This window comes from Epinephelus lanceolatus, chromosome 9 (genome assembly GCF_041903045.1).
Source record: "Epinephelus lanceolatus isolate andai-2023 chromosome 9, ASM4190304v1, whole genome shotgun sequence".
Lineage (NCBI taxonomy): Eukaryota > Metazoa > Chordata > Actinopteri > Perciformes > Serranidae > Epinephelus > Epinephelus lanceolatus.
This window is the reverse complement of record NC_135742.1, coordinates 24,187,174-24,214,711: the sequence shown is the minus strand read 5'-3', so window position 1 is coordinate 24,214,711 and position 27,538 is coordinate 24,187,174. Positions and strand designations below refer to the sequence as shown.

The 27,538-nt window shown below is 42.0% G+C and overlaps 3 protein-coding genes across 7 annotated transcripts in view; all 3 read right to left on the bottom strand.

The window, feature by feature from the left end:
* Window positions 1–7,090, bottom strand: part of ebf2 (EBF transcription factor 2) — a 40,173-nt gene extending 33,083 nt beyond the window's left edge. For 2 of the 4 annotated variants that reach the window (XM_033620598.2, XM_033620600.2), the window contains exons 1-4: window positions 6,480–7,090; window positions 4,461–4,617; window positions 2,674–2,737; window positions 1,155–1,210 (exon numbers count right to left, since the gene is read on the bottom strand). In XM_033620598.2, coding sequence (XP_033476489.1) covers window positions 1,155–1,210; window positions 2,674–2,737; window positions 4,461–4,617; window positions 6,480–6,613 — 411 coding nt within the window. In that variant the 5' untranslated portion in view covers window positions 6,614–7,090. The remainder of the gene's footprint in view (window positions 1–1,154; window positions 1,211–2,673; window positions 2,738–4,460; window positions 4,618–6,479) is intronic. The other 2 variants (XM_033620599.2, XM_033620601.2) reach the window with 1 other exon arrangement.
* A 4,676-nt stretch (window positions 7,091–11,766) lies between these two features.
* Window positions 11,767–17,622, bottom strand: LOC117252841 (eosinophil peroxidase-like). 2 transcript variants are annotated; one of them, XM_033620058.2, is made up of 15 exons: window positions 17,541–17,622; window positions 17,248–17,316; window positions 16,566–16,653; window positions 16,285–16,460; window positions 16,070–16,202; window positions 15,675–15,804; window positions 15,379–15,585; window positions 14,874–15,234; window positions 14,626–14,786; window positions 14,277–14,535; window positions 13,587–13,757; window positions 13,229–13,466; window positions 12,939–13,138; window positions 12,791–12,832; window positions 11,767–12,662 (listed from the first exon to the last, which is right to left on the bottom strand). In XM_033620058.2, exons 2-15 carry the CDS (start codon window positions 17,312–17,314, stop codon window positions 12,241–12,243), a joined length of 2,655 nt encoding a protein of 884 aa, XP_033475949.2. In that variant the 5' UTR covers window positions 17,315–17,316; window positions 17,541–17,622; the 3' UTR covers window positions 11,767–12,240. The 2 variants fall into 2 exon arrangements, with proteins under 2 accessions (XP_033475949.2, XP_078026829.1); XM_078170703.1 differs by having other exon boundaries at window positions 17,248–17,318; window positions 17,547–17,600.
* Window positions 17,623–22,096: 4,474 nt separating this feature from the next.
* Window positions 22,097–27,010, bottom strand: LOC117252842 (eosinophil peroxidase-like). Its single transcript, XM_033620059.2, has 13 exons — window positions 26,913–27,010; window positions 26,704–26,772; window positions 26,321–26,408; window positions 26,049–26,224; window positions 25,827–25,959; window positions 25,525–25,654; window positions 25,119–25,325; window positions 24,632–24,992; window positions 24,348–24,508; window positions 24,009–24,267; window positions 23,254–23,424; window positions 22,877–23,114; window positions 22,097–22,782 (listed from the first exon to the last, which is right to left on the bottom strand). The coding sequence occupies exons 2-13, from the start codon at window positions 26,768–26,770 to the stop codon at window positions 22,575–22,577; spliced, it is 2,199 nt and encodes a 732-aa protein (XP_033475950.2). The 5' UTR covers window positions 26,771–26,772; window positions 26,913–27,010; the 3' UTR covers window positions 22,097–22,574.
* Window positions 27,011–27,538: the final 528 nt, after the last annotated feature.

Here is a 27,538-nt window from a genome sequence, read left to right as displayed (position 1 = left end):
ACTCTGTCCTGTCCATTAAAGGCGGAAAAGACCCCAAAAAAAAGAATCTTAAGAAAGTGGCCCACCATTAATTATGTGAAACTTTAAGCCTTAATAAAATGGGTGAGTTATAGAAAAATTCACCAAAAGTAGAGCTGTCATTAACGGGGAAATTAGCTATAGAAACCAAAACTGTTTTTCGTATAAGGCTGCAAACATGTTTCTAACATGCAATTTCGTGTTAGTTTCATTTTTCAGCCCTGGAGGTTGACACTTGGTTGCAGCATACCCTCATACAACAGTTCATGTGATATCTAACAAATTATGGCCCCATGAATGGTGTCGTCATGTGACATACTTAACATAATGTTAAGTACTCAATGTAAAGTTATGTAGGTTAGGTTTAAGAAAAGAAATGTGGTTGAGCATTATCCAATTACATACTGAATTTAAAGTTGAGTACTTAAGTTAGGTAGTTTGGTTTAGGAAAATAAAGTTAGATTAGCTTCAGGAGAAGGAAACATGGTTGGGCATCGTCACATTATGTATTTAACGTACAATTACCTACTTACCATGAAGCAACATACATAACGTTAAGTTACATTAGGTTTAGGCAATTAGAGTGACATGGTTTTGGTTTAGGAAAGTAAAGTTACTTAGGTTGGGAAAAGAAACATGGTGATGATGTACCTTAAAATAACTTAAAGTTCGCTTGGTGTCACATGGGACATGAACATCAGTCTCCTATGGAAAAGTCATTTGTTTGTTTGACCCATCCAATGCCCCAATCTGTCTCTATATGTGGACTTTTGAACTTTTTATACTGCTTTCTTCATCACCACTGTCAGCGCATTGGACACATGAGCCTTCCCAATTACGAGGGTTATACATAAATTACTAGCTCATGATTATGTGGTTTATATACAGATTCTGGTGTATATCTTTTTGTAGGTATACGTAAGAACAGTGCATGAGAACAGTCTGCTACCTGTGATCCAACTGACCAAGATGAATTTTAAAACAAAGTGTGAACAAGGTCATTGGTACACTGCAATTCAAAGGTGTTGAGTGCTTATTTTGCCCATAATATGTTTTGCAGTATATAAAAAACACCATATGATCATGGTTACAATGTGATTTTCGTTGGAGAGGGGCTATGAGGAGAGTTTACCAACCTGTTTAGTGACAGAGTCAATAAGTCTTGCGTAAAGATCCTGCTCTGTGCGAACCCCTGCAAAAAGAAAACAGACATTGGTTGTTAACAAAAACTTGAACAAGTTATTTTAGGCATGAGATAAATAAATATAAGATCTCTTATGCTCAGTGCCTAAGTTAAAAGGAAACAGGGAGTGGGGGGGGGGGGATCAAGCTAGAAACTCGACTCTAATTGGAAAATACTACGTACATATCCATAAATGAAGCAACTGAAAGTGCACTTAAACTCCTAAACCCCCTCTAACCAGTCAATAAAAAAGTACATGATGCCGAGGATTCTCAAAATAAAATGGAAAGATTTATGACATCAATCTTTTTATATCTCGTACTCTGGACAAGCTCACAGAGAAAGCATTGAACTCTGTCCAGCCACATGGAGGAATAAGATTGGCATGCAGTCCGTATTTTCCTTCTGATGGTTTCTGAGGGGATTGAGAGTTATTTGATGTTTGATGATTATCAGTCATGTTCGCATCACAGGCCTGAATTTATGACCACATTCTCACGATTTGTCAAACTGTTCTTTTTTTGGTTGCTCCTCAGTTAACTAAAGAGTTTACATGACTGACTGGAGATTAGAGTTACACACCAACAGGTAAAACAGCACCTGATCAGTTTGTTAAGGGGGTTTAACTGACAAGCGAGTGCTTCTTTTTTTTAACATTGTCTTTTGCGTCTGTGTAATCAGGTGTCTCTGAGTGAGATTTCCAGAAACACCTGAACCTCTGGATGCTTCAAAATCTCCGCTGTAAATCACACACGATAGGGAAACGACATGTAATGAATTGCTTCTTGAGAGAAGAGCATATTACCCGAGGATTTTTTTTTTTATAGAGACTTTGGAGAGTATTGCTTTCAAAATGTGTTCCTCTCATCAAAGTCTCGATTGAGATGCCTTTGATATCGCTTGGGGGAAGGGGATGAGAGGAGGGGATGTAGAGGAAGTGCTTTTGGTGTGCTTGTATGTACATGTGTGTGTGTATGGTGGGTGTATAAGGGGGTTGCTCTGGAACATGTCTTTTATCTTCTCTCCCATGGGTGCCACTGCGATGGCAGAGTAGGGGCAGCAGTGGCTCATGGGAACCAAATTTCTCTGTGTATCCCCCGATCTGATGTGGAAGCACCATGGGGGGTTGGAGGAGTTGTGGGGGGAAGAGATGGGGGGGTTGGGGTGGCAACATGTACCTCATTTTCCCATACACGGGGCCCAGAAGTGGCTCCTCGCATAGCTGAACGTTGAATTGTACAAACCCAGTGATTAGACGAAGAGCGGAAGGTAATTTATGAGCTTAGAGAGGAGAGGTGAGGTGAGGATGTGGAGGTAGATTACTCACAGTGTGTGTCATGTTGGCACACTGGTGTCACTGCTGACCTTTTTCAACTCCCCCTACAACGCCATTGTCTAAATGATCAAATTAGACACCTTAAAGGGCAAAGAATCAACCCATAATCTGAGGACTCGTGTTTGACTCTACTCACCGTTGCTGTAGAGGAGCTGCAGCTTGTAGTGAGTGCCGTTGTTGGTCTTTTCTCCCGTCTGCTCCTTGGAAAGAGAGGACAGACACACAGACAAATGCAGAGCATGCAGTTAAGCACATTTGAGACACGGATAAGCTGAGCATCCCCATGCAGTGCTAAGCACGAGTCTCTCTTAATCCTACAGCTTGCCCTTCCATGGGAGCAGAATTGAGATCAGAGGGTTGTAGGCTCAGAGCCCATGTGGGACCTTTACGCGCTTAACCTTGAGTTGGACGTTCTTTGTAGAGGTTGAACTATCATGTCTGATGCAAACTCCTAAAACCCTAAGATCAAATGCAGCGGTCCTTCTTGCAACAAGGTAGCACAGGCATCGTTATATGTGCATGTGCATGTGTGTGTGTGGAAAGTGGGGAAAGTACTGTATGTGAGACTGAGCAGCAGTCGACCTTGACAGAAAAACTTCCTTTCTGCTATCCCTCCCTCCCCCAGGCTCTCCACTAGCCTCTCACTTCTTCCTCTTCTCCCCCCTCTCTGTCTCTTGTTCCCCCTCTTTCTTTCTCTTCTTCTACCTCTACTGGTCTTTCTAAGTGGTCTCAAAGGAATGCTCTCTGGTCCAATAACCCAGGAGGCTGGCATCACAGAGACGAGCGCGAGAGAGGAGGAGAGAAAACGAGGAGGTTGGGGAAGAAGAGAAACTGGGAAGAGGAGACAGTTGCGAAGAAGAAGAAGAAGAAGAAGAAGAAGAAGTGGGGGAAATTAAGATGCATGAAGATAAGCTGGAAAGTAACTGAGCTCCAAAGTTAATATCAAAAGTGAGATTGAGACTTAACATCAGGAGATAGATGGATGCCTGGCTTCATAAGTTTTGTGAATATACACAGAGGAACATTTATTTCGCGGTGCCATCGCTCTACCTCTGCATAATTACAAAGCAAAAACAGATGCCAGGGTAACCATGCAGAAAATGAACTCCTCCACTGCCGTCATATTACTCTACACTGGCCTGTGTGGCACAAAGGGGAGCACACTGACAGCTTTCAGCCCTGGCGTTTGCACTGCCGCCCTGCCTCTCCCTCGCTGCCCGTGAAATTCATAGTAAAACTATGCTTGAACTTCAGCTGACAGCACGGTGTCCCCTTGTCTTTCTCACAGGGGAGATCTGTTGCCAGTTTAGGAGGCTCTCGCTCCCCTCACCACAAGGCAGAAACATCCATCAACACTGGGCATAAGGCTCCCACTCCAGGCAGTCTCTTTCTAACTCTGTCTCCACACTGCACCCTTCCTTATTTTGGTCTTGTCCAACCTGAGGAATCCAGCTCCCCCCCACAGCAGTATTTAGAGTAAGGGAGGGGGGGCATGAAGGAAAAGAGACTTTGATGATTAGTTCACTGTATAACTTAACAGGAGCAAGCATAATTTGCATTTTAAAAAGTAGTGATGTCCTCCTAATGAGGCAAGCTGCTAATTAGTCATTAGATATTCTTTTTCAATCCCACATCATCAGCTCATTGAGGGTAGAGCTTGTGTAAACATGTAGCCGTCAGCTGTTCGATATGCTTGGCTTTACTGGGGATGGGGAAGATCAAGTTGAGCACCTGGTTACAGCTGAAATACGGCACATTACTAATACACTCTGATGTTGTTATTCACAGTTTTTCAGACAACACTGCTTCAGATTTATGGTTTTGAGTGTTTAAAAATTTCCCTGAAAGAAGTGTAAAGATGATACAGTGAATTGATGATATCCTCAAACAATCATGAAGGCAGACAGGCGTTCAGAAACACACCTTGTCATGCTCAACAAAGTCCACAAAGGCAGTCCTCTCCACCTCCACAGGTTGGCCGTGTCTGTCATACAGCGCCAGGACAAAGTGGAAGAAGTTGGACTTGCGGAGATTTGAGGGCGGCTGCTTCTCAAAATGAGCTCTTGACAAGGCAACTCCACTGAGGACAGAACAGGAAGAGACAGTCAGCTGCACAGACATTCACATTGTGTTATAATATACTGCACTGAAGTGATTTACACTGATAAATATAAAGAACTTATCTCTATCAGTTTATGATCCATTGTTGAAAATATGTCTTAAAGAAATCTGAATAAAACAAAACTGAAGACTTTGCTCATCCTGCAGTGAATCATGAAAACTCAATTAATATGCATCTCAAAAATGTTTTAATTAATTGCACTATAAAGGTAGTTATTCATATTTTTAATTTGTATATAAAATCATGTAATTTCCTAGCAGTTAAGTTAAGTTTTTTTGTTTAATTGTTAAGGCCTTCAGTTTATCTATATAATAATTATAAATAATTTGCAAGAATGAAAAATAAAAAAAAAAAAAAAACTAACAAACACATAATTAATAAATAATTTGTTTTAACTATAACTTTAAGTTCTTTTTAATTGTCTGGAAGAAAGTACTGTGGCCTTGAAATGTGCACAAAAATTAAGGCAAAAATGAAAAACAGGAAAAGCAAAACTTGTTGCAAATGTATGTTCCAGCTTGAAAACTAAAACAATAACAACAACAACAACAAACAAACAAACAGAATCAGCACTTTTGACTTTAGGATCTGTGGTGGAGCATCTTAGTTAAACATGTTACTTAGTGTAATAGGCTGTGACTGTAAAAATTTAAATAAAGATTGAGGCATATTGTGTTTGCAGCTCTGCACAGTTTTTCCTGCTAATTTAACTTCGGTCTAAAACGGACCATTATATATCTTTGACGGTAAGTCAAAACTGGAGTGGTTTATGGATTTATTTCGTGGCACCCTTAAACGTTTCTTTTAAGAACAAAAAACGCCAGAGGGAGAATTTGCCTACGACGATTTCTTTCTTTCTTCTGAGTGAAATATTAGCAACATGATATTCAAAATTATATTTAACGTAATTATTATTTAATCAATCCATGATACCAGATAACAAAATACAGTAGGAACTGCGCCACTGTTAAATCACTTAATAATTGCTATTTATATTCTATGTCTATTAAAACTTGTGTTTTGGCTTTTACTGACTTTTCTGTTACTGTTTTAAAACTTTGGTCACAACGAGTCATGATGAGAACACTGATGTGTGTGAGTGTGTGCTGGTAAAGAAATTAAAAATGTGAAGATGATGATTGAAAATTTTGGGGAATGTTGAAACAAAATGATTCAACAATAGAAAAAACTTTTACTCCAGCTGATGAGAAATCATAAATGTAAAGTGTGTGGCCGCTGAGTTTATTTTTTTTCCAGCTGCTGCAACTAAAACAGCTGGTCTGGGAAAAATTATATATAGCTTTAGTCACATACATATTTTGAGAAATAATATCAGATTTAATTGTGTAAACTAAAAGTTTGTACAAGAGTAAATTATCTGATGAAATGCTCCTTACATGTGACTTTGTGTTTAAGTGTAGGAGTTTTGATTTTTAGTTTATACATGTTGGTAATATGGGCCTTCTTTGCGTTTGTGCACATATTTTTATATCCCCTAAAATATATATATATATATATATATATATATATATATATATATATATATATATATAAAATACGTAGTGTTCTTTTGTCATATAGATGTTTCATGAGTTATGAGGCAAATAGTTTTATTAAAGGAGACTCCTGTCATCTTTTGCAACAAGTAGTTTGCAGCTCTTTTTTTTAAAGGACGCCTGTTTGTATGTTTAATATTCACACATTATTGTGCTCATGATGCTGATTATGAAAATAAATGCAGTCAAGTTGCCTGAGCACAACTGATGAGAGGAACTGGTGAGAAGGTAAAAGTCAGCAGATCAGCTGGGTTTGCACTGTACCTTTGCGCCGCTACGTTCGCATCCACAACCCCGACATTACGCACCCACGACCGGACCGGATCCATCTCCTCTCCAAGACTTCTCTCTTTTAATCCGCTCACTTCTCGTATCAGATGTTCCTGGATCCCGAACATTTAAGCCCTGTCCTGTGCGTTTCGGTGCACTTTTTTGAACTTAAGGAATTAAAAAAAAACTGCGCTGGAGAGCTGAAGCACTTTGGCAAACAACAGAAGGTCCACCCCAAGGCACTGCGCTCCTCCACAGCTATGAAAAATAAATGACCGACGCTTTTATGATGATGTTTCAGAAAGCGCTTCAGTTAAAAAAAATCCACGCACACTTTCTTTTAAGGCTGAAAAGATGATAAGAGATATATTCCCCCACTAATTGCGAGCATTGTCCAAGCGCAGATCTCCAGCGTCCTCTGAGTGCAAAAGATCACCTGCTCGGTGGGCTCAACTCCTCACACACTTCACAGCGAGTCCGTGTGGGAATATTCTGTCAAATATGAGTGTACAGAAAGTCTTCCTTTGTCAGAGGGCCAGATCGGATCAAAACAGTTGATCCGAGGGCCAGGGAGCTCGCAGTGAACCGCTGTCTAGAAGCATGAATGAGACCCTCTGCCGGGATAGAGCGTGGAGGAGGGGCCTTAGTGCCATATGGGGGACCGATTGTTGAAATGGATGCTCTCATTGGTGTAAAGTGCATCCGTTGTTTGGACTTCTGCCAGATTCAGCATCCAACCAATGACTTTTACAGCAAACTTTTCACACATTAAGTTGGACCCGGGTGATGATGAAGGGAAAACACATAATGTTGCACATTTTTACGCAGAAGCTCACATCAGCTGGGCTAAAAAGTGAGGGATGTCTTATTTATGGTGTGGCTGAAATGAAAGGCCCTCTTTGTGAGTGCGCGTGTTACAATAAACTGGCTATTATTTATATTATTCAACCTCAAAATTGTGGACAAATAACAAAAGCCTTCATTTTTATATATTTACAGTAGGCTATATGTGTCCATCTGGAAAATTACTTGTTGAATATGTGTTTAAACTCTCCTGTACGTGCTGCCCTGAATACAACAAATCCTGTTTGGTCTATTCATTCAAGTCAAATCTAACACAAGTGCGCTCTCGACAGGCGCGCATTCAGCAGCTCGACCGTCTGCTCCTTTGAACGCAGTGATTCCGCTGAGGAGGCATCGCATCAGTGTCAGTCGCAACAATGGCCGTCTGGTTGGTCCATCAATCTCCGCCAGCAGCGGACAGGGCTGCGCTCTGATTGGCGTTTGGACCGCTGCCTGACGGTGCCCAAAATGAGTTCTTAATCAATACAACGGACTGTCTTATGAAACCCAATGAGACAAGTTAGAAATAACACTGATAAAAAGAGGTGACATAAAGGCGTTATTTTTGCAAGTTAGCCTATATGTAGGGAAATAGATTTTTGGATATGGTCAAAGTTTCTTCAAGGGTTGATTTGGATTATTTCAAAGCCACAATAATAAGTGCGCAATTTCTGCAGGTTTTGTCGATGTAAATTCATAAGCTATGCATTTTATATTAATAATATAATTGTTTAAATAATTCCTAAATTCAAATGGATTTGTGTTTTGTGTTTAGGCCCAATAAAACGAAAATTTATCATGGTTTGGAGCTTTTTAGTCTTGGAGACCAAAAATTAATTTCCGCTCCTGTTCGTCTGGCTTTGAAAAGGAAAGGTTTTTTTTTCTCCAACCCTGCTTCTTTGCCTCTTACTGATACTATTGTCTCTGTGTGGAGTTTGCACGCCCAGACAATGGATGTAAATCTCCCCCCTTTGGATCCCGCCTCAACCCACCATCTGCCAGCGCGGGACAAAGTCAGATGTTCCCCCAATTATGAGAGCAGTCCTGGGGAATCCTGCTGCCGAGTCTCCGCCCTGTCGCCGTGTCCCTCACACACTTCCCCTGAAATGACTGACAGCTCTACTTAACCATGAAAAATCTGTATATGATGACACACTTTTATAAAATTCCTCCAGTGAAATGCACAGAGATGCGCTCTGTGTGGATTTATTGGCTCTCATTAAAGAGAAGCGCCGCATGAAAGTTTACAGCCAGTGCAGACACAAAACTGGGGTCAGTGACTTGCTCCAAAAACTCAAGTGTAGCTACATTCACAGGGATCAAAGCTTCGGTTCCTCTGCAAAAATATTTATTCACTTTGGACTTGAAGTGCACTTCAATTAATCAGGAATGGGGCGGTAAATACCTGAGCATACCCTTTGAGCTGACTGTAATGTTGGGCAGTGGCATAAGTCATTGGAGTCATCACGTAGGCTACATTTTTATATTGTGATCAAACAGGTTTCTGACAACCTTTGTTTTATTACACAATGTGGAGGATGATTGATTGATTGGGTTTATTCATATCAGAAGAAAATTTAATCTCTTGCCAAAGAAGACACTAATCACAATTATTTAACCTTTAATGGAGAATCTATCTATCTATCTATCTATCTATCTTAGTATTTTGAAACTCAAGTAGGCTCAGAGTTGTATATTTTAAGCAGACAAAGTCAATATAAATTCCTCCCATCATGCATCATGTGTGTTTTGCAGTTGACTTCATGCTGCACACCAACTCTTCTCCTCTCTGCAGTCCCACAGGTGCGACAGGCCCGGCCGTGATTATCATCACAACCCGCAGGACTTTGCTGTCTAGATGTGTGGCTTTTCTAATTTGGTGAAGCGGAGAGCCGGTGCGAAAATGGGGGATTAGTCAAACCACAAACGTCTTTCTAATCAATTTAACCCACTGAGACGGTCAGCCTGTGTGTTTTTTAGGGGAGGAGGTGAAGGGAGGGGGAATCAGTGACTGCTAAACCAAACAATGGGGTATCGTGTGCCGCTCGTCCTCTCCAGCATTCCCCTGCTCCCATGGGACACCCAGAGCCACTCTTTGTGGATGGCACTGTGTCCACGGAGGTCAGGAGGGGCGTGGTGCGCTGGTGTGTGTGTGTGTGTGTGTGTGTGTGTGTGTGTGTGTGTGTGCGTGTGTGTGTGTGGAGACGCAGCAGCTGGTTCCCGTCCCTCCTCTCCACTGTGTAGAAAACAACAGAGCTAATGCGACCCACCACGTCTCCCATCGATCGCCATATATTGCGCTCGGTTTTTTTGTTTACTTATTTAGGATTTAGGCATAGATGCAGATCCCCCTGGGGAGTGTCGGCATCCGCAATTACAGCGGAGTGACCACCTTTAGCCTCATTTCTTAATATCAAAAAGCATCATTTGCTCCAGACAGTTGGTTTCATCTCTGTACAAGGCCTGCTGTGATTTGGAGTTAAATCATTTCCTTCAAGAAAAGAAACAACTAAAGCAGCTACTAAAGAGGCCTGGAATATAAGGTCAAAAATGACATACAGAAAGTTCAAAAGTTAGTTATGAATATCACTATATCACTCTAAGCCCCCATTTTACTATAACAGTCTGCAGGGCTTTTCCCTTAGGCTCATGAAATTTGACATTTTTGGATTACTGGTAAATTGGGTGAATAATATCACAATAATGTACCTTTTAAATTACAGTCAACCTTTCTTCACTGTATTTCGACTCCCTTTCATTTACTGTAATTGTCAAATGTTAGGCTATTTATTGTGTCAGCAGAGAGACTGAATAGACACTAAATATACTGTTTGTTAGACAGGAGCTTCTTAAATGTAAAACATATTACAAACAAAGAACTTTGTCTTCTCTCCATAGACAGATTATAAGATAATAAAATAACCCCACCCCCATCCTCAAAGTTAAACTGAGGGGATAAACACTCAAAATGTTTCATGATGGCTTCTCTCTTGTGGCATCTTCAAAGTCAGTGTTTACACTCCTCCTTCAGTTTTCCTTTTTTAGGACTTTTTGGGCTCTATTGCTGACATGAATCTCCTTTGACAAAAATAATAACAGCAACTTTAAGCAGAGGCACTGGCTCAGGAGCCCCCTGAACCACTTACCCCTTTGGGCAAGTGAAAAGTTTGGTTTTGTTAGCAATTTTTTATTGTGAAGTAATTAATGCCATTACTTCACTTGGCTGAATAAATTGGTATTAAAAATAGTGGAGGCTCTCTGAGGCTTCTCTCACCCCTTACAAAAGGCATGAAATGGTTTAGTCGCCCCCAAACTAGGATTCGTCTTAAAATGCAGCTAGAGCCAAGTGAGTGACATAAATTGTCATATCTTTTCCGAAGAAAGGGAAATCAGGTTCCAAAAATGTAAAGAAAGACAGAAAAGGGGGCGCAGAGACTGCTGGTGCATGGGGGCCAGAATTTGGTGATACGTCCCTGCCAGCATGCACAATACCAAAATGCTGAAATCTAAGTCAGAGTGTGACAAGTTCCTAAAAAAATATCACTTATATGGTACACAGTGCTGCCAATGAGCATCAGAACAAGTACTGAAATCCCTCAGACGTTACAATAAGTCAATAGTTTGCACTGAACTAAGACTGGTAAACACAATATTTATTGTTCTATGATAGAAATGTGTTGTTGGTTCTCCAGATATAAGAGGACGTCTCACCTCCTCGTGATGAAGAGCTGAGCACAGATTCACTCCCACATCATAACTCACACTGCATCCTGGCTTGTTGCAACAGAGATGCACTGCAGGTAAAACCCACCTAAACTTGTTGCATCATTGTATCTGTTAGCTGAACTTTTTACCTGTTTTGAGGCGGATATCTTTATGGTATTCTGTAAATCATTTGTTCACTGAATGAGAGCATGATTTGTTATAACTGTAACAAAAACTGTGCTTTGCAGAAAGGAATTGCCTCGCACTCCAGCTTAGTGAAAGAACTCACTGTACTGAACAAAGGTGGTGAATTTAGACATTGCAGATATAATATAAAGAAATAGGCTATCTTTTCTGGATGATATTTTTCCTAATTTACCTCCATGCAATAAACTAATTTTGATTACTGTTCTTGCTTTAACTAAAACTACTTGAGACTGCATTTAAAGCACTGATTAAAGGAGGCTTTACATATGTTGTTGTTTTTTACATGATTCCAGAATGAGCTATATCTACAAATCAACAGTTCATCTTGAGAACCATTAAGTCCAGTATACAGACCACTTATTCATCCAAGACAACAGGTTATGCCTGCCTTCCTGTCCTTAAAACATTGTATGTCACTGCCATCTACTGGTCCACTTAGGAACATCATCAACTGTGGTTTTCTGGGTCTGCAAACAAACCTTTTACATTTGTTTTCATCATCATAAATGTCATTCAGAGGCAGTAGTTAATCTGTACAACAATCCTTTATTAATGTCAAACTTAACATGACTTAGACTCAAATTCTGGAAACCAAAAGTGTGCTCCAAAAAATAAAAAAATAGAAAGGTTTTAAAAGACAGTTCTTGCAGCTGTATCTTATTTGGAGATTACATGATAGTTTACATTCATTTGCATTTATTTATTTCATGGGCTGTAAAAAATCAACCATACTGTACACTTTTCAGAAAAGAGGAAAAGACAATATTAAGCAATACATGACTTATTTAAAAGATAATTAGAAAAAAAGCACACATTAAGTCAAATAGTTTTCACAAAATAATATGTAGAATAAACAATGCCCTTTCTATTAAATTACTAGTGCATGTATCAGTGTATTATAAATATGCCTTCATTAACCTGTGCAACCTTTAGTGCAATGCAAGGAACTGCACTGTGCAAACTGGAAAGGATCTCACCCCTCCTGCAGCACTTCAGGCCCCTAGTCAGTGTACAGGAAATGCCCTGAGAAGTAGCTGTCACGTGTCAGACCGTTGCTACCTTGGCTGGTCTCCAGAAAAACCCTGTCTCCCCTCTTGAGCTTAATGTACGTGCTGCCACTGGCTGTGACGTAACCGTTCTGACGGGTGGTGAATGAGTGCAGAATGAGTTCTGCGTTACGCTTCAGATCCACAACGGCATCGCGATTGTAGATGGTGCAGTGGAAGCTGAATTCATACACACCTGGATGCTCACACGTAAAATACCCTGTCCAGATGTTATAGCTGTGTTGTTCATTGTAGATTGGTTCATGGAAGACGATGGGCCCACCTGAACTGGGGTAGTTGCTGCCCAGTCTCACAGTGAAGGCAACATTTGCAACGCTGCTAGGAGGGCCAGGGGGGCCACGTGGTCCCATGGGTCCTGTGAGCAAAAAAACATATGAGTACAATTATAACAACGTGACCTTCCCATTGCAGCATTTTAAAGATATGCATTTAGTGTGTATATTTAGTGCAATTCAAGCATTTGTGGAAACGTGGTAGATTTACCTGGGGGTCCTGGTGGTCCTTGGTTTCCATTTGGTTCTTGTGCTGGAGAAAATTCAAGGCAGAAGTCAGTATTTTCAAGATATTCCAATTTTGGCACTGATTGTCTTTGGGCAATTGTGTCAGGGAGGATTTCAGGATGTCAACTCACTATTCTCCCTCCATGGACTGAGGTCAAAGGTTCTGATGTCCTCACACCTGGTGTAACCGGATCCTCGAGGACGGTACTGGAAGGGCTGGTCTGGTACCTCAGTGATACCAGTGTTGTCACAGATGATCCGAGCAAGTGATGTGTCCCTCAGGGACTGCCTCTGGGCCTCAGTGAAGACTCCGTCATTCTCCCACCAGAGTCTGCAATTGGACAGTTCGGTAAGGACTCTGAATGTAAACGTGAAGGTAACACACATGCCTCCGTATCTTTAGCAATGTTATGTAACATACCTGTCTCCCTGGCGGATCTTCTCAAACTGAGTGGCAATCAGGCAGGCAAACAGGGGTCCGACTCTTCCTCCACGGACAAATGGCTCAGCCACTCCTCCCAGCCACACATCGATGTTCTCAGGTGTGCCGTACTGATCCAAAAGTTTTTGGGCCATATAAGAGCTGTTCATCACTTGAGTCAGTTCTGCTAGATTCCGTGGCTGCGTCAGCCCGCAGAACCTGCGCCATGCATTGTAGCCTAAAAAGGGGATGTACAGGGTGAAAATGTTGCCAAGTTTTAAGTGTGCAGATTGTAAAGCCTGCAAAGATAGGTAGGCAAAATTCATTCTACACATAAACAACACATAGGTATAAATACCTGGTAATCCATGGTCTCTGCCTCTCTGCATGTTGAGAGAAGCTAGATCCAGTGCCAAGTCAGAAGAGAATTTGAACAGCTTATCCCTCAGCTCATCAGGCATCATGTGATCCTGTGTGTTCAGCTTGGCCTTACGACCCACCAAGCCCCTGATGATTGGATCCAAACCACCTGAAGAACACAAGGAACAGGAACATGTTAAGTTCAGGCTAATGCCGCTGAGTCATGAAACCTCTCCTCAGCTCATTGTAGTTTTTAGCTGCTGTTGCTTAGGTTTGATTGTCCATCCTGTTTGGTATCAACTTATGTGTTTATATGGTAAGAACATGAACTTCATAAGCTGGTTGTCTACAGCACCCAGGACATTGGGTTACATCAGTGTTGATATCAGTGAGCAGCAATTTCAAGTGGAATTTACATGACTTAAGAGGGAAATTATGCACACCCCAGTGGTATAAGTCATGAATTCTCTCCTGACTGATGTTCACCTGTTCCTTTATTGATTCAACATTTCCCCCATTCTAAATGAGCACAGAATTCCTGAAATGGGTGAGTGCTGGACAGTGCTACTATATCATAGTTTGGAGCAGTTGTATCTGATCTGGAGTCTTTCTGTCCAATATGGTGGTAAAGTGGTCAATACAACCAATGCCATTAAGACAAATGATAAATTGAAGATCTTGGGCATACCTTCAAAGGTGATTCTCCACGGTGCAAAGAAAGCTTTGTGCAGTAGTGGGCTTGGGTAATCACGGTGTTCCTGGTAATTCTCATCAAGACGAAAGATGAAAGGCTGAACCATCAGGTGAGCGAATCGGTAGGCAGCTGTGGCAAACACATTGGAGATGCTGGGGTCCACATTTTCATCATAACCGGGGTAGATGGACAGCTGCCTCGCCATGGTGTCTGGACCAACAATGTGGAGTAGGTAATCTCTGTAAGTGATAACCTGAGAGACAAAAAAAGAAAATTGAGATAATTGAACCATGCCAAGACAAACTAACAATTCTGCAATTTTTATTTCTGTTATCTCTCTAACCTGGAAGTATCCTCCCATGATTTTGCGCGCCTCCTGGTAGAGTCTCTCTCCATCCCAGTGAGGATTGAGTTCGGCCAGAGCACGTGCCAGTCGGTTGTGCTCACGCATGAACAGTGTGTGTAAAGAGGTCAGGGCGATGTTCTCATTGCTACGCTCGTCACCTGGGGGACAAAGCAGACCAGTGCTTTTAACTCCTGCAATCTCCACAATGTGTCATTAGAAATACATCAGTGTTCTTGGTGCCTCACCAGCCACGAAGCAGGGCACCTCCTCTGCATTAGCGTCATTGGTGATACGAGCTCGGGTGGCACACATGTTGCTCACTAAGCTGGCGAAGGGCAGGAGCTCACGTCCGTTGTCAGTGTAGGCTGTGTTGACCCTCATCAGGCCCTTGTTTGTGGTGAGGTCGCGTAAGAAGCGAGCTTTGACATTGTCTGCACCGTACACCTGACCCACATCAATGAAAGCTGTGAGGGAGTTCATCTGCTGACGGACGTTGCTTGCACCAAAGAAATGGCCTGTGTTGCCAGAACCACAGGCTGCTGATGAGCGGAAGAAGGGCATGCAGTGGTCTGAATTATTGCCAAAGCGGGGGTCTTGCTCGGGAATCTGTTTGGATGGCAAGAAGCAGTTAGCATCCAGTGTGTGTGTGTGTGTGTGTGTGTGTGTGTGTGTGTGTGTGTGTGTGCGCGTGTGTGTGTGTGTGTGCTTTTTATATTCATATCTTTTCTTTTGCAATGCAACAACACTGACCTCAATGGGGAAGCAGGGCTCTGTGCGTTCACAGCTCCTTTCACAGTCAATACCGTTACTGAATGAGCGAATGACAGGAGAGTGAGGCGTGAAGGTCAGGTCGTGGTCAGTCCACTGGCCGAAGATCGTCACCAGGTGAGTGTAGAGTGGGTCGCTCTCCACATCAGAATTTGCTGTGCGCATAATATGGTTGGACACCTCCCTCACCTGAGGACAGGGCGCAGACAGTGAGCAATTTGGAGAGAATGATTTGTAAAGCTACAAGTAGGCTAAAGCTACAGTAAAGATGATGTTACCAAGGGAAGTATGTGTCCGTGGACGTTGCGAGTACGGTCCCACCCTTTAGGCAGTGAGATTTCATCCTGGTACTCAGCAGGGAGCCAGCGGGTGAAAGCTGTGTTAGCGGATCCCCAGCGGGTGTTTTCTCTAGGCAAGGAAAGATACATCCATCACTACATTGTCTTTATCCTCTCTGTGTTTTGTGTGTGGTTACTGCCACGGCTCTTTGCACTAACCAAAAGGAAGTCTCGCGAAAAGGATAAGGGAACGACATGCAGCAAATGTCCAAACCCAATCTCTAAATCAGTGACATCACAGTTAACACTAAATGAAAGATAGCTGCGCAGTTGTCCACACCTATTCCAGTTTCTTTATTTGTGAAAGGAGATTAAAGATTTAAAAGTGGCCTCACTCGTTGTTGCAGACGCTGCTTGCAGTGCGAAACTTGTCCAAATTGGCAGTCGTCCTGCAGGAAGGGACACGATGTTGGGGGGAGCAGCCTGTCAGCTCAGCGATGAAGGCCAGATCCTCATCATCGAGCACATCTAGTTAAGAGAAGCAACCGATGAGCAACGCAGCTGCAACACATTTGTTTGTGGAGAAAGTTCAGAGAGTTATTGAACGCACCTGTGGCATTGATGGAGCGTCTCCGACGTCTTTCCGAAGAGCTCGTGATCAGTTTAACAGTATAATCCATGTAGTCAGCAGCACGCACAGCGGTACGGGTTGCCCCAACAGGCTGCTTCAAGGTGCGCAGGATGTCTGCAGGACTCACTACATTCCTCCTGAGGCGTTCAATGCTCCTGTGTTGCGTGGAGAGGTCACATGAATGGATTCATTCACAATGTCTTCTACAGCATTTTTTTTTAGTCACTGAACAGCAGTTCAACAGGTTTGTATCTACTCACACGCTCCTGGAGTAATCATACGCTGAGTCCACCGCAGCCTTGGCAGCGACCACAGCTCTTTCAATGTTAGCCCTGCTCACATGGGATGCTGGATGAAAAAGAAGAAGAGGAAACATTTTAATTTGATTTTTTTATTTTTTTTGGTTCATTTTCAATTCCAATGTTTTTGATGTGGACATTTTTAAGTTTCATACTTAATTGCAAAATATTAGGCTATATGTTGTACAAAATAGCTATCGTTGCACCAAACATGAACTTAAATATAAGAATAAAAAACACTGACTGCTCAGCTCACTCAGTGTAGAAGTCATATCAAAAGCATCCAAGGCAATCCTTAATTATTCATATAAAACAGATGACAAGCGCGTTTAAACATTGGTCATCCATGCATTGGGCCTAATAAATTATATTTACTTACAATAAGAATGCCCCGGCTGCTTTTCAGACTGCCAACTTAAAGCATGAACTTATGCTTTTTTTTTTTATTCTTATTCGACTGCTTGCCCTAGCGCATTTGTCTTGTCATCACCAACACCTTCACCCAGTGCTAATTTTTTCTTCACAAATTTAAAGATTTTAAATGAGATCTGACAAGTTTCATGCAAAAAAAACAAAAGGATAATTAAGTAGTGTGACATTATTTTAAATCAATCAAATAATCAGTGACTTTATTTGTACTCACCAGTATTCACCTGGCATTGTAAGCACAGGTAAAGACCTGCAGCAGTCAGGCACAGAAACCAGTTCATCTCTGGAAAAAAAAAACTCCAGTCAGCAACGCACTGGTCAAATGATTTTAACTAAAATAATATTTCCGATATTTTTTTAACAAATAGCCTACTTAATCGTGTAAAATAATCCAATCTAATATATTATTATTATGTTGACTATAGCATATTAACCGTAGGCCTATCATTTGAGTAAAAAAAAAGACAGTAATACAGAAAAATAAAAATGATCTAACAGAACACTAACCTTAAGAAGCGTGTACTCCAACGTCCCGTAGCATTCAGTAGCTCTATTAACCTATAACTACTGCTCATAATAATGCCGAGCCTATTTATAGTCCTGGTGGTGCTGCAGGTTGCCAGGAACTTTGCCAGTAACTTATCTTTTCCTCATAGTTCCTCCTACACAGCGGCAGCATTCCCGTTGAGCCAGTTCAAGTGCCAATTACGGAACAGAGCAGTGAGGAAAAAAATAGGTGCATCCTCTCACTGAAGATTAATGTCATTGATATATAATGTAAAAGTTTTTAAATTACATGACGATTTTTCTGTATTAGTGAGGAGAAGTTAATATCAGACAGAAGAGCAAGCTGCAAGGAATATTTAAACATAGTGACACATTTTGCGTTGAGATTTTATTTTATTTTATTTTATTGTATTTGTCATGCATTTATTTCATTGTTTGTTTGCTTGTCAATTTTTATTTATTTATTTTCTATTTCTTATTTTATTTGTAAATGAATTCTACATTTCTATAGGCCTATCAAATGTAATAATGCTGGACCAGCGCTCCATCGCTGCACCTTAAGAGATTCTTCTGACCCTGCTCTCACACATAAGATTTATAAATACAGCCTTTGCATAACTTGACGTTACATCCAATTATCTGTTATTTCATTTAAAGATTAATAAACAACGACTGGTGAGCTTCATCAGGGTGTGATGAAGACTCTCTAGTCAAAACGCGTTGGTTATTCGTGTATTAATAAAGTTTTTTTATAACTACAGATACATTTTTTGGACTGCCTGCTTGTACTGCTTGTACTATGGACTTTTACACTGGGTGAGCTGGACAGTCCTATCTTAAAGTGACTCTTTGCCCCATCCTTGAAGAGCACCTGATTATTATTTTATTTTTTTACAACTGACTACACACTCCCCATTTTTTCCTCATTATGTAACTTCATTAACTCTATTTTTTATTGTAGCTTTTGTGTTTTTCTGAGTAACTAATGATTTTTGTTTTTATTTTTTTAAATTGTTTTTCACATTTTTTTGTGTTATTAACCTGTGTGAATACCTATTGTGTATCTCTACATTTCATTCCACTTCATCACGTAACTCATTATAATCCAAGTTGATCGATGCGGACTTTACGGTAGCGTTTTCGGGATGTCAAATAAACAATAAGAAGCTCGACAAGATATGTTGCGTGTCCACAACTTCCTGTAGTGGAAACATTTACGGGAATCACTGACAAACACAATGGACGAAACTCCTCACTGCGTGACCGGCGACAAGAAAGCCCTTTAGAAAGGGCTGTCATATTTTATTCACACGCGACATAGACGGTGTGTCTAACACCTGAGGATTTGGTGAATGAACTCACTTTGTAATCGGATTATTTAAAATTGCTGCGGGTTTTGGATATTCTGATAAAAGTTTAAAGGAGTCCAGTTTTTTAATGAATAAAGTGCTTATTGGATACTAAACAAATAAAGAATATAAATCCTACCTTACATCAAATACCCTGAAAAATAAAGGCACGTTCTCTAGCCTATAATCAGATTTCATTTTGCAATATTTCCCGACAAATTCTGTTATTTTCTGTGCCAAAAGGGGAAAATGTCGTTTCATTAATGAACTGTAGCCTTGCACGTATCACACGAGTTTGTCGGGCTGCGCCTTTTTGACCTTTCAGTGTCACTGCAGCCCGTCATTAATTATTGTCTCCCTCTCTCTGTCTCTCTCCCTCACACACACACACACACTATAAAGTAAAATGTGTTTAATACTGGGTCACCTGAAGGTAACAGAGCCTATGTCACACCGCAGACTGACAATTTGTGTGATTTATTAACTGACCTAAACATAATCCGTGTACTTTGATGAGGGTGTGGTTGACAGAGAGCCATCTGGGAACATATTGTTTTGTTACTCACAAGGAGACAATATATTTAAACATGACTAATTTATTATTAGTGACACATAGCACCGAGGATTAGTTCCCACAAACTCTAAACATGCTGTAGTCCTCTGTCCTTTTATATGGTTCAGTGTTTTAGTGTAGCCTGTTTGCTCAAAAATAATGCCATGATGTATTATGTTACATCTCATGTGTAGATATTAAGGTGCCTTTGTTTTATATAGTATTTGGTTATTTACAGCAATATTCAACATTTGAAGACTCAAAATTCCATGCTGCGTGCAGGACTGGAATATTTCTCAAAGCCCTGGTTCTTTTAGGTTTTTAAAATACCTTCAACTTTGTTTCATTCAGATAGCAAGACGCCCATTTTATTTATCCTACTATGCCCTTCTCTAAGAAATCTAATATAATTGAGCAAATGCATTGGTGTAGAGGTAGTTGATGAGGTGGGTGTACTAAATACACTGCTTAAAAAATGTAGGGAACACTTAATCATCACAGTAACACTGAGTCAGTTAAACTTCAGGGGTATCAATCTGTCCATTTAGGAAGCGCAAGTGATTGTAAATGAGTTTCAACTGCTTTGGTGCAAATGAAAGTGACAACAGGTGTAATGGAGAGGCAAAAGCAAGACAACTCCCAAAAAGGGAATGGTTTTACATGTGGTGGCCACAGACAGTTGCTCTGTCCTTATCCTTCCTGACTGATTCTTCTCTAGTTTTGTGTTCTGCTAGTGTCCTTGTCATCACTGGTAACACGAGGCGGTACCTGCAGCCCAATCAGGTTACACAGGTGGTCCAGTTCCTCCAGGATGGCACATGCATATGTGCAGTCGCAAGAAGGTTTGCTGTGTCTCCCAGCACAGTCTCAGAAGCATAGAGGAGATACCAGGAGACTGGCTGTTACATGAGGAGAGCTGGACAGGGCCGTAGAAGGGCATCAACCCAGCAGCAGGACCAATATCTGCTCCTTTGTGTGAGGAGCAACAGGAGAAGCACTGCCAGAGCCCTACAAAATGGCCTCCAGCAGGTTACTGGTGTGCATGTTTCTGACCAAACTGTCAGAAACAGACTCCATGAGGGTGGCATGAGGGCCCAACGTCCTCAAGTGCAACCTGTGCTCACAGTCCAGCACCATGCAGCTTGATTGGCATTCACCAGAGAACACCGGAATTGGCAGGTCTGCTAGTGCTGCCCCATTCTCTTCACAGATGCAGCTTCACACTAACCACATGTGATGGGAAGGAGTCTGAAGACGCCGTGGTGAACGTTATGCTGCCTGTAACATCATCCAGCATGATCGGTTTGGCGGTGGGTCAGTGATGGTCTGGGGAGGCGTATCCTTGAAGGGTCACACAGTCACACAGACCTCCATGTCACAGCCAACAATACCCTGACTGCTGTTAGGTACAAAGGTGAAATCCTCAGAGCGATTGTCAGACCTTACGCTGGTGCAGTGGGCCCTGGGTTCCTCCTGGTGCAGTGGGCCCTGGGTTCCTCCTGGTGCAGGACAATGCCCGGCCTCATGTGGCCAGAGTGTGTAGGCAGTTCCTGGATGACGAAGGCATGGGTGCCATTAACTGGCCCTTTCGTTCCCCTGATCTAAATCCTATGGGCACCTATGGGACGTTATGTAAAGGTGCATCTGACGGTGCCAAGTACTGCCACAGACTGCCCAGGAGCTGATGGGGGGCAAGAAGGGACGCCATACCCCAAAGCATTTGTAGCTAGTTAAGCTGACCAGGAAACTCACAGACCAGTTGCATGCATAACGTCTCTGACAATCAAATCTGTGAGATATTTGTCCCCCTGTCAGAAATATACAAATCACCTACTGATAACATCAGACAATTTTTGCCTCTTTTTAGGTGTCAGGAGTAACAATTTGTTATCCTCAACATTTAATGTGTTATGGTTACAGAATGATGAAGACAGTTGGAGAAAAATGAGGTGCTAGGGGTGTAACAATACATGTATTTGTACTGATCTGTTCGACATGAGGCTTTCAGTTTGGTATACAATACAAACTAAACTATTTGTAGAACTATCCTATTACATTTTGAAAAATGAATAAACAGCTTAACTTGTGTGACATATAATGTTTTCAGTGCCACTGTGCTCATCAAGGCAGCCCACAAGACTGTCCGACCCTCCCACCCCCAAACCAAAACATTTGACTCCAGTGAGGTACACTGGGAGGCACGCTGCACTAAGCAAGGTCATTGCAATATGGTTAGTAATGTCATTACCAGACAAGAAATAGAAGATCCTTCAATAACCTACAGTTCTGGTGTTCGGGGCCACTTTGTACCTGCTGTGAATTAAGAGGACGATGACGAGACAGTGATGGATAAAAAAACAAGGGTATGTCACATCTGGTACATGCATACATAGGCGGACATCACCGTGTCAGTCGGTGGAATTGGACGAAAACGAGGAGCAAACACAAGCTACACGCTAATGTCATCCCTGTAGCATTTAGGCAGCCATACCTGTTTCAGACTGGGAAAAAGAAATCAGATGTAAGTTGAACAATGGATCAACTCTTCGCTGTGTAGTACATGTGTTTTGTCCTGGTCCAGTGAAGCACAGTAAAACACCAGAGAAAAAATTGAACATAAGCATCTTGTAATAAAAATAAATGCTGCGTCACACTTATTCGCATAACACTCATTTATTACCATTAAGATTATGTAAATTGTCAATTCTTACAACAAACAAAATTATATTCCACATGTCTTCTTGAAAAATACACACCTTGTAATGTACCTTATTTAGAAATGATCAAGTAGTTCACATTCATTTGGAGTCATAAAAGGAACTAAAAAAATATCATATTTCAACTGATATAGCACCTAAAGGAGTCACATAAACTTCCAGCAGTTAATAAAATACCCATGTCGAAAGAATTGTCCTTTCATTTATATATTTAATGTAAGTAAAGGAAAATTCCACACAGCAAAGCAGGCAGATGCTACGTTTAAACAATGACACAGGTTTTAAAAGTTGCAGTGTTGTGTGGATAATGTTTTGAGGAGTCAGCAGCAATATGAAAAAAGATCTCATATAACACAGTAAAATCAGATGCCCTGAGAAGTAGCTGTCTTCAGTAAGACCAGTGCAGTGAGGATTGCTAGGGAGAATTCTCCCTCCATGGACTGAGGTCAAAGGCAGGGATGTCCCTACATTTAGTGTAACCAGTCCCCCTGTGCTGGTACTGGAAGGGCTGCTCTGGTACCTCAGTGATGCCAGTGTTGTCACAGATGATGCGGGCGAGTGAAGTCTCCCTCAGAGACTCCCTCTGGGCCTCAGTGAAGACTCCCCTGTTCTCCCACCAAAGTCTGAAATTGACAATTAATGTTTAAAAGTTCAGCTAACACCGCTACCTCCACATGTTTAGTACATATCAGTCAGTAATGCAATTGCAGTGCTTACCGGTCTCCCTGGCGGATTTTCTGGAATTGAGTGGCAATCAGGCAGGCAAACAGGGGTCCGACTCTTCCTCCACGGACAAACGGCTCAGCGACTCCTCCCAGCCACACATCAATGTTGTAAGGTTTGCCATAAAGCTTCAGCAGGCTCCTGGCCAGCTTATCATTTTTCAGCACTTTTGACAGCTGTTTCCGATTTCGTGGCTGTGACAGCCCGCAGAACTTGCGCCATTTGTTGTAGCCTAAAAAGACACACGGTGAAAATGTAGCCATGTGTAAGAGTTGGTTCATGATTGGTAATGCCTGCAGAGGCTCAAACGCAGACAACATTTCCAGAGATACATGACAGAAATAAATAGAAAGACTAAATGAGAGTCACACCTGGTAGTCCATGGTCTCTGCCTCTCTGCATGTTGAGAGAGGCCAGATCCAGGGCCAAGGCAGAGGAGAATTCAAACAGCCTTTCCCTTATCTCATCAGGCATCATGTGATCCTGCGTGTTCAGCTTGGCCCTACGACCCACCAAGCCCCTGATGATTGGATCCAAACCACCTGAAGAACACAAGAAAAAGGAACATTTCAAGTTCAAGTTACTTCTGCTGATCCCACTGATGAAGTCATGACCCCACTCTGCAGCTCATTGCAATTTCTAGCTATTGCTGATTGACCATCCTGCTTGGTACCAATAGGTCATTTTAAGTTAGCGTAAATGGAACCCAAAAGAACTAAATAGGCTGCATTTAGCACCCAAGACACTGCATCACACTGTACCAGACATTACTCCTAAACAGTGACAGACTGTGGCTGTGTGAGGGGCAGGGCCTCAGCCTGCAGAAGGTTTACTATCATGTAGGCCAGCCTATATGGTACTGCAGCATGTTTTTCTCAATTTTTGGGCCACCCCAGTGGGCACTTAATAATATTTGGAATGTAAGGAAGGGCACCCTGGATCTCATGGAGATTTTTTTTGTGACATGGCATGGATGTTTCCAGATAGCCACAAACCACAGATTACCAGAACCTTCCGGAGACATGAACAATTATAAAGCAGCAGCCATCAATGTAAGAAGACATAAATGATTGATTGATTGATTTCATTAAGTTGAATACTAACAAGTTGAAGATCTTGGACATACCTTCGAAGATGATTCTCCACGGTGCAAAGAAAGCTTCATGCAGTAGTGGGCTTGGGAATTCCTGGTGCTCCCGGTAATGCTCATCAAGACGAAAGATGAAAGGTTGAACCATCAGGTGAGCGAATCGGTAGGCAGCTGTGGCAAACACATTGGAGATGCTGGGGTCCACGTTTTCATCATAACCGGGGTAGGTGGACAGCTGGTTGGCAATGACGTCTGGACCAACAATGTGGAGTAAGTAATCTCTGAAAGTGATAACCTGAGAGACAAAAAACAAAATTGAGGTGAATGAACCATGCCAAGACATACCAACAATTCTGCAATTTAAATTTCTCTAACCTGGAAGTATCCTCCCATGATTTTGCGCGCTTCCTGGTAGAGTCTCTCTCCATCCCAGTGAGAATTGAGTTCAGCCAGGGCACCTGCCAGTCGGTTGTGCTCACGCATGAACAGTGTGTGTAAAGAGGTCAGGGCGATGTTTTCATTGCTACGCTCGTCACCTGGTGAACAAAGCACACCGGTGCTTCTTAATGCCAACAATTGAAAGTTGTTTTCTCAAGCTGTACTAACTATGACAACCACAATGTGTCATAAAATACATCAGTGTTCTTGCTGCCACTCACCAGCCACGAAGCAGGGCACTTCCTCAACATTAAAGTCATTTGTAATACGAGCTCGGGTAGCACACATGTTGCTATACATGTCAGTGAAGGGCAGGAGCTCACGGCCATTGTCAGTGTACTCTGTGTTGACCCTCAACAGGCCCATGTCTGTGGTGAGGTTGCGTAAGAAGCGAGCCTTGATATCCTCTGCACCGTACACCTGTCCCACATCAATGAAAGCTGTGAGAGAGTTCATCTGCTGACGGACGGTGCTTGCACCAAAGAAATGGCCTGTGTTGCCAGAACCACAGGCTGCTGCGGAACGAAAGAAGGGAAGGCACCCCTCTAAGTCTCTGTCAAGGCGAGGATCTTGCTCGGGAATCTGTTTGGATGGCAAGAAGCAGTTAGCATCCAGTGTATGTGTGTGTGTGTGTGTGTGTGTGTGTGTGTGTGTGTGTGTGTGCTTTTTGTATTCATATCTTTTCTTGTGCAATGCAACAACACTGACCTCAATGGGGAAGCAGGGCTCTGTGCGTTCACAACTCAGTTCACAGTCAATACCGTTACTGAATGAGCGAATGACAGGAGAGTGAGGCGTGAAGGTCAGGTCGTGGTCAGTCCACTGGCCGAAGATCGTCACCAGGTGAGTGTAGAGTGGGTCGCTCTCCACATCAGAATTTGCTGTGCGCAGAATTTGGTTGGACACCTCCCTCACCTGAGGACAGGGCGCAGACAGTGAGCATCTTGTTGGTGAAAAGTGGTAAAGATAAGAAAATACCTCAAGCATCACTGCGGATGTGATTAGATTTTTCTGTTCCATATACTGCTCAGAACTCTTATCTTTTCTGTACATGATTGACTTACCCCTTTCCACTGTACTTATTTATTTATTTATATATCTGAAGATATAGTACCAAAGGAAGGAGATGCTTCCCGATTTTGCGATTAGGGTCCCAGCCTTTAGGCAGTGAGATTTTATCTTGGTACTCAGCAGGGAGCCAGCGGGTGAAGGGTGTGTTGGCGGATCCCCAGCGGGTGTTTTTCCTAGGCAAAAAAAAAAAATCCTTTCTTTTCTTTTGTCTTTGTCTCACTCACTGGGTGTGACATACATAGCATGTCCCAGTCATGACAATGCTGGCACCATTTCTCAAAAGGAATGTTCTACATCATTATTTGAGCGATAAAATAAAACAAATAGACAGAGAACTGGGGTTACCTGTTGTTGCAGACGCTGGCTGCAGTGCGAAAATAGTCTAAATTTGGAGTCGTTTTGCAGGAGGGGACACGATGTCGGGAGGAGCAGCCTGTCAGATCTGCAATGACCCGCAGATCCTCCTCAGAGATCAGATCTAATTAACAGAGACAAAGAATAGACATCTTAGCTGTGACTTGAAGCCACCTATGTGAAAAATTCAAAGAACCTGCTTTGGATACCGACCTGTGGCATTGATGGAGCGTTTCTGACGTCTTTCTAAAGACCTCTTGATCAGTTTGACAGCATTATCCATGTAGTCAGCAGCACGCACAGCAGAACGGGTTGGCCCAACAGGCTGCTTCAAGATGCGCAGGATGTCTGCAGGACTCACTACATTCCTCCTCACGCGATCAATGCTCCTGTGTTGTGTCAAGACGTTTGATGTTAAAAGCATTCACTTTGTGTCATTTATTTTTCTATCACTGCAAAACCATTCAGCTGGTTTGATCACTCACACTCTCCTGGAGTACTCATAGGCTGAGTCCACTGTGGCTTTGGCTTCAATCACAGCTTTTTCAATCACACTTCTGCTCAGACGTGGCTCTGAAAGCAAAAAACGCCTTTCAGTCAGTGTGCTGTCTTCTGTCTTACACAGAACCTCTCACTCTGGTTTCTCATTCTCTTTTAATATTGATGTTGTTAATAGATTACTGAGCTGTAATGCTTTAATGCATAGTATCAATTCAGTAGTTACTGCGAAATACTATTGTATAAACTCATATGTCGATTTATGATGTTCTGTTTTTATCTAAATGGCAAAATAAGCGTTGTAGACTGCTTTAAACACATCTATAATAACTGTATTTAATTGAATTATTTTGATAGAAATCACACTCACCAGCATGCACACAGGTTTGCAAACACAGGCAAAGGCCTGCAGCTATCAGGCACAAAAACCAGTTCATCTCTGTAAAAGACAAACAGTCCTGTTATGTACAAATACCGAATAAACAAGAGGGCACGGTTGCCTGAATGTAAACTGCATGTTCTATTTGCAGTGAAGAAACACTGTGAGAAAGTTTAAGAGAAAAAGCGTGACCACGGTACCTGTGATGTCTTAGAGGTCCCTCTGTGATCCTCCAGCTGCAGCGAGGAGTCACTGGCTTTTACAACAATTTATGGTCTCTCTATATATAGTGTTTTCTGTGCAAGGAGACACCCCTGTGCAACACCTGGGGCATCTTTGTTTGAGCAGGTTCTGAAATAAATGGCCATGTGGTTTAACAGGAATCTGAAAAACCTGCACTGTCCAGCATTTCAATAAAACACTGCAACACAGTGACAAGTTGTCAGTCAAAGTGGTTCCATGATGCGCAACTGTGAATCACTCCTTCCATTTTCCCCCCTTTAAGGTAAAACCTTTTTCTTCCTGGTAATGCAAACACACATACAACTGTTATTTCATATTTAGTGAACGACGCTGGAGCATTTATCAAACCAAGTGTGATTATTTTACAGACAGACAGTTGAACATATCAGACTGACTGCTGAGTGAGTAAACATAAATGCCTCTCTCTTCCCATCATCTTCATCTTGTCAAGGTGAAGATCCTGCCCTGTGCCCTATAATTTATCCCATAATGCTAATATCCACATGCAATACATCCCAAGAACTGTACTTCACTAAAGTTTAAAGTTTTTACTGCACATAATCCAAAATAAAAATGAGTCTTT

Excerpts from the sequence above, each read along its gene's own strand:
- LOC117252841 (XM_033620058.2), bottom strand. The coding sequence starts at position 17,314 with ATGAACTGGTTTCTGTGCCTGACTGCTGCAGGTCTTTACCTGTGCTTA. Across the intron at positions 13,467-13,586 it reads CAGAGACCATGGATTACCAG|GCTACAATGCATGGCGCAGG; the intron begins GTATTTATACCT and ends TCCCCTTTTTAG. Across the intron at positions 13,139-13,228 it reads AAGATCCGCCAGGGAGACAG|ACTCTGGTGGGAGAATGACG; the intron begins GTATGTTACATA and ends GTCCAATTGCAG.
- LOC117252842 (XM_033620059.2), bottom strand. The coding sequence starts at position 26,770 with ATGAACTGGTTTTTGTGCCTGATAGCTGCAGGCCTTTGCCTGTGTTTG. Across the intron at positions 26,225-26,320 it reads TATGAGTACTCCAGGAGAGT|GAGCATTGATCGCGTGAGGA; the intron begins GTGAGTGATCAA and ends GACACAACACAG. Across the intron at positions 24,268-24,347 it reads TCATGGGAGGATACTTCCAG|GTTATCACTTTCAGAGATTA; the intron begins GTTAGAGAAATT and ends TTTGTCTCTCAG.